The sequence below is a fragment of the Ipomoea nil genome, unplaced genomic scaffold (assembly GCF_001879475.1).
Source record: "Ipomoea nil cultivar Tokyo-kokei standard unplaced genomic scaffold, Asagao_1.1 scaffold1250, whole genome shotgun sequence".
Taxonomy (NCBI): Eukaryota; Viridiplantae; Streptophyta; class Magnoliopsida; order Solanales; family Convolvulaceae; genus Ipomoea; species Ipomoea nil.
The window spans coordinates 984,513-990,537 of NW_017617678.1; the positions used below are offsets into that span (position 1 = coordinate 984,513).

The 6,025-nt window shown below is 34.3% G+C and overlaps 1 protein-coding gene across 1 annotated transcript; it reads left to right on the forward strand.

Annotated features, from left to right (window-relative positions):
- Positions 1-763: 763 nt before the first annotated feature.
- LOC109184199 (plant cysteine oxidase 3) lies at positions 764-4,339 on the forward strand. Its single transcript, XM_019334254.1, has 5 exons — positions 764-969; positions 1,503-1,654; positions 2,827-2,989; positions 3,286-3,486; positions 3,954-4,339. The coding sequence occupies exons 1-5, from the start codon at positions 819-821 to the stop codon at positions 4,079-4,081; spliced, it is 795 nt and encodes a 264-aa protein (XP_019189799.1). The 5' UTR covers positions 764-818; the 3' UTR covers positions 4,082-4,339.
- The last annotated feature ends 1,686 nt before the right edge of the window (positions 4,340-6,025 follow it).

Genomic DNA, 6,025 nt, shown 5'->3' on the forward strand with positions numbered 1-6,025 from the left:
ATTAGTTTGCATGGGCGAACACTCAATCAATGATGAAGAAATCGCGGCTCCAAATTGCAACGATGATGATCCAAGAAAATAGGAAACCAATTTGGCCAAGGATTATACATGCGTTCACACTTAAAAAAATAGAAAAAGACACTATTATCCCACTTTAACAAAAAAGATCAATCGCATTCAAAAAAAAAAAAAAAAAAAACAAAAAAGATCAATCCATGTCATCTCAAGAACTCAAATCTGGACCATCCAAATAAAAAAACAAACGCACAAGATTAGTCATCACGTCCTCACCTAAAATTAGGTCCTCACCTGATCCGGATTCTATATATATATATATATATATTAGTAAATAGTACATTGTATAAATTATTTGTTATTGCCTTATAGATTAACACATTATATATTTGATTATTTATTTGGACTTATTACTTTAGTAGTTATTATTGTGTTTAACAAATTACAAATGCATTAAAATATGTTTAAACTATTCAAATTATTTTAGTATACACTTATTAACTTTTTCATATTAATTTTTTTTTTAAATTTACATTTTTCAAATTTGACGGCTCCGGCAAAACTTGCGTGTTTAAGACGGGGCGAGACAAGCTGAGTTATTTTAGATCCGTATTTTGACGAACTTTTTAACCTGTCCCGTCTACCCATGTCCACAGTTCTACCAAAAACCTTGGGCCCTCAAATAAATACGATTATTCAATAATCGAATTTATACTGTTGCCCTTCAAATTTTCGATTATTCTCAAATACACTCGATAAGGTGTCTGATATTTCTCCACCGACCCAAACCGCTGTATATCAAAATGTGTGTGCTAACGATTCGACGGCTCTTCACCATGAACGCGAAGAGTTCTTCGATTCAAGCTCTTTATGATCTCTCCAAGAAGACCTTCACGCCATCTGTAACTCTCCAACCATCTCCTCAAGCCATCCACAAGCTCTCTTCCTTACTTGGTACTTAATTTTTCTTTCTGTTTTTTGTTTTTTTTTTTCCTCATTTAGAAAAATATATTTCCATGCTTCTTTGTTCTTAGTTAATTATAAATCTATTCCGATGATTTAAATCTTTGATTCTTTTGAGATTCTGTGAATTAATTTTGTTTTATTTAAGGTTGCTTCTGTTGTCCTCAATGTTGATTTATGGAAACTGAATATCGGGTAATGCTGATAGAAAAGAGAAATGAAAAAAAAATGTTTGTAATGAGATGCATTTGTTTGGATAATCAACAATTACAAAATCTATTTTCTCATTTCTGGAAGGGAATTGGAGTGCTCTAATCTTTTATTTGGAAAGTGAGTGACAAATTTGTTTTACTTTGCGCTGTTTAGCTTACTTTTAAAAAGATTGCTTAATGGAATAAGCTAATGAGAACATAGTAATATTGTGCAACTATGACCATATTAAGTAGAAATTCACATTTTGGGGATTCATATGTGTATTCCTTGTGCTATAAGTGTTTTGATGACACATTTTATGGTTTTTGTAGATACAATTGGACCCGAAGATGTTGGGCTGAAAGATGAAAGTCAAGAGGATGAGAGGGGCCATGGTCTTTTTGGAATTAATGTATTTAACCGAGTGGATAGATGGGCTCAACCGATAACATATGTAGATATCCACGAGGGACAAAGCTTTACAGTAAGATCTTGTCTGCAAATCTGACTTCTGCTATGGATGCAAGAAAGGCTATCTATATTGACTTCACAATTTTGTAGCATGTAGGTAACACCTCTAGGTAAGGGTAAATTCCAGTTCCAAATTAAATAACATGTAGGTAACACCTTTAGCAAGGTATGAGTTTCGGTTCCAAGTTAAATAGATTGCTCTTCCATTCACAATAACCTTAGAAAAATCTTAATTTAATGAGGCCCGACTTTATTGTTGTTTGTTCATTTTTCTTCTTGGTGAGAAGAGCAATTGGTATACTTCAAATGGTAGTGTAAAGGGAAAAAAAAAAAGGTGATAGAACCTCTAGCTTTTGGAGTGGATATAAAATATTAAAGCGGGTGAGTTATTTATTCAATTAGTGGGTCTTTATATTTATTCCTATTCATTATACTCTAAATAAGGCCCTTGGCTTCAAATTCTTCTTTTGTAGAAATATCTGAAGATACTTTCTCATGCATGTATGAACACTGTGGCTCCCACCTGAAAGAATGTCCTTGCAGTTCTTTGAGGCTTCACAGCTTCTAACAGTGTCAACAAAATCATTACCTTTGGGATGTGAGAACTGTGAATATAGTCATTTCCATAGATGTGTTTTTCTTTTCTTCTTTTGAATGCTTTGTTGAGAAACTTCTAGCTTCCTTTTGTAGAATTATAGCATTGTGTTACAAATATGCAGGATTCCATTATGCAGGTAAGTACCGTTATTTATCATCTCAAGATGGGATTCGGCTTTGTTTTCTCTGATAGAACACTTCTTGGGTTGGAACTTTCATTTCCCATCAAATACATTAAACTATTAAATAGCATAATGGCCATCCTTGATCCAAGGAATTTTGCATCACTTGGTTTAAGTGCAAAATGCAATTTTTTAATAGGAAGGCAGTCATGCTTTTGCAATTGCATTCCTCAGCTCTGCAATTTCTTTGACAATTTTATCCCTTTTTATTATTAAGATCCATGCCCTGTATGCAATTTTACTTGCTTACTTTGTACTCCAAGTGTTTTAGTTTTATCCATTAAAATACTTGCTGGATTTGATGGCACTCTGTTCTCCTGTTCTTCCTTAAAATGAAATGTGTAGTTAATTTTCAAGTAGTAATTTTTAGGTAGCTTTTAGGCCAAACTATGTATTTACCCTGCAGATGTGCATATTTTGCTTCCCCACTTCCGCGGTTATTCCTCTGCATGATCACCCTGGAATGACTGTCTTGAGCAAAGTTCTCTATGGCTCCTTGCATGTAAAAGGTTATGATTGGGTTGAGCCACCTTGCATCCGGAAAAGTGAGCAAACAGGTCAGCCTGCAGGTTAGCTTACAAACCTGTTTTGATGATCAAAGAGCTTATTAATCTTTATTTGTGAACTTGTTTTAGTTTGGTTGAAACATCCTGTGTTCCAATTTCCTACATGGGAGTTGTAGAAGCATCAAGTTGAGAGGTTCCTTATGAAAATTATGTCTTATAATATATAATTTCACTATTTGATCTAAAAATTTCTTAGTTTTTTCCATTTCTAAAGCCATTTTAACTGTTTAAAAAAAAAAAAAAGAAGCCATTTTAACTACTTGAGTGTCATGGCTTCAACTGCTCCTATACCTTTGCAGTGAGATTAGCTAAGCTGTCTGTTGATAGAGTTGTGACGGCGCCTTGTGGTCCATCTGTTTTGTACCCCAAAAGTGGAGGAAATCTGCACTGTTTTACCGCTGTCACACCTTGTGCCGTGCTTGACATTCTTGCCCCTCCTTATGATGAAGCCGCAGGCAGAAGATGCACCTACTACCATGATTACCCTTATTCCAGCTTTGGTGTGTACTTCTTTCTCATGTCTTTCTCTCCTGCTTTTAGCTTCAGAATAGGAGTGACTCTCCTGTGAGACTGTCTCACGGATCCTTATCTGTGAAACGGGTCAGGTCAAGATAGTAATGTAATACTTATACTAATCAGGAATAAAGTGTCCCTTACTTAGTTACTTATAAGGGAAAATGTGATACTTTTGAGAAAAATGTAATATTTTTAAATCAAAATGTAAAAGTATTACATTTTTCTTCAAAAGTATTATGCTTCTCCTTATAAGTAAAAAACACTTTATTTATGATTAATATTACATTTTCTAGTATAAGTATTACATTTTCATCTTAAGTCACTTGTCTCACGGACAAGGATTCGTGAGACGGTCTCACACAAGTTTTTGCCTCATAATGGGAAGCCAAGGCATTGGGATTAACAAGATACATTAGTATTTTGGTTATATGTTTGGAAATTTACTCTGCAGGTGCAGGAGATGAAGATGCTATTGTCCATGGAAAAGAAGATGAGTATGCATGGCTTACTGCAACTGATACACCGGACAATCTCTATATGCGCTCGGGAAGGTACATGGGTCCGGCCATTCAAACTTAGTAGAGCAGCAAGAAACTCAGGAAGATATCCAAGCTCTACTAATGGAAGATGTTTATGAACTCTTTTAATTGCATAACCTTGTACAACATGGGCATAGATTAGAAATTCCCAGTTGTCAAAATTTGCATCTTTGGAGGAATCCTAGTCTGTTTCCCAGCAAGATTGTACAGAAATCTTGTTACTGGGCAGTGTATTAGCTTCTGATAAAAGTTGCAGGATCATCTAACCAGTTATAATATACTACTCCTGTCTCTTTTACTCGTTCTTTTGAGAGAAAAAGCATTAGATTCAAGACGAGAGATCACAACAAAGAGAGTTACAGATAAAGTTAGGAGGGTCACTAAACCACTCCATACGATTTGCTTTAGAAATGGAGTCACGAGCTAGCAAGTGGACTACTCCATTTGCATAACATTTAACAAAAGAATTTGTTACATTAGCAAATTGTGGCAGTAAATCTTGAACATCTAGGATAACAAGATTGAACGACGACTGAGCGACTGGACCACAGTTTGGGTGTCTGATTCAACTTGGACTTGTCGTAGTTGAGTGTTTTAACTTTTAAGCCAGCTAAACTTGGACTTATTGTAGTTGAGTGTTTTAAGCCAGCTAAGAGCCTCCCGAATTGCCAAAGTTTCGCTTCCTTAGGAGAACAAAAACTAGACCTTGAAACGCTGGAAGCTGCTACAAAAATACCTTGGCCATTACGAAGGATCCAACTAAAACCTAGTTTCCATTAGCCGTGTGCCCGTGTCAACCACCGCGCCAACATTGAGTTTCATGAAGCCAGTATGTGGTTTTTCCAGAGGCACCAGAGTAGTCATCCAGAATAAACTTGAAATTTTGTGTCTCAATTGGGTTAGCTTTGAAGAAGATGAAGAAGCTATCATCTCCAAAGAGGAGACGAGTGATTTTAGGTGCTCCCCTTGCAACCGCCACACCATGGAGCTCGCCGCGTTGTTGAATCATTTTACTTGTTTTATTTACTATTCATGGGTGAAATCAACTCCTTTTTTTTTATGTTTATTTTTATTAGCATTATCTTATAACTTTTAACTTTGATTTTTTGTTTTTTAATAGTACTCCGTACTTTTAATGTAATTGTTAATATATGTTTTTTTTTTCAATTTAATATTATGAAAATTTTGAAATGTAAATAGTTTCAGTAATATTTTGTTAATTGAATTAGACATACAAAATAGGCCGGAGCCTGGAGGGAGTATCTTGAATGTATTTGAGTAGTTTTAATGGCCATAATTAATGTGTTTTGTTTATATATACTTAACAGCTGCTCACTTTGATATGAAAATCCTTTTTGAGTTTATAGAAAATTAAAAGTAATTATTTATAAGAAAAAAGATATCTTTCTGCATAGAGCATTTGGTATTCATGTTATTGAGATACTAATATAGATCCAACTTAGTGCTTAGATGGGAAATAAAGGTCTATTAATTATAAGTCTAGATGATTAATTGGATAGTCATAATGAGAAATAAATCTTTTTTAAAACATCAATTGATCTGACAATTATTATGTTATAATTTTAGTACATAAGACTTTTGTCTTAAAAAATAACCTCATTCTAAATTTATTTATGGGATATATATGATAGAGAAATATAGGACAAAATCATTGAATTTCTAACATGAAAATTGTTACTAAAAAAAGAGTTTGGAACTAAATTGTATCATGTAGGGAAAAAGGGTAAAATAGGCTAATAAACTTTACTCAAAAAGTCAATAATTAAGTCTTTAAATATTTAAAAGTTACAATTAAGCTAATTTATTTTAATGCATTGAAGGCCAAAAATTAATTAGTGACCTGCAACAGCATGTCACTATAGTTCAGGCGACCCTCTGGTGCTCTTCTGACCACATTCTGGCAACAAACACTGACGACCAGTCGCCTTCTTCAGGCAGAAGGCGACCCAATGAGATGGTTGCC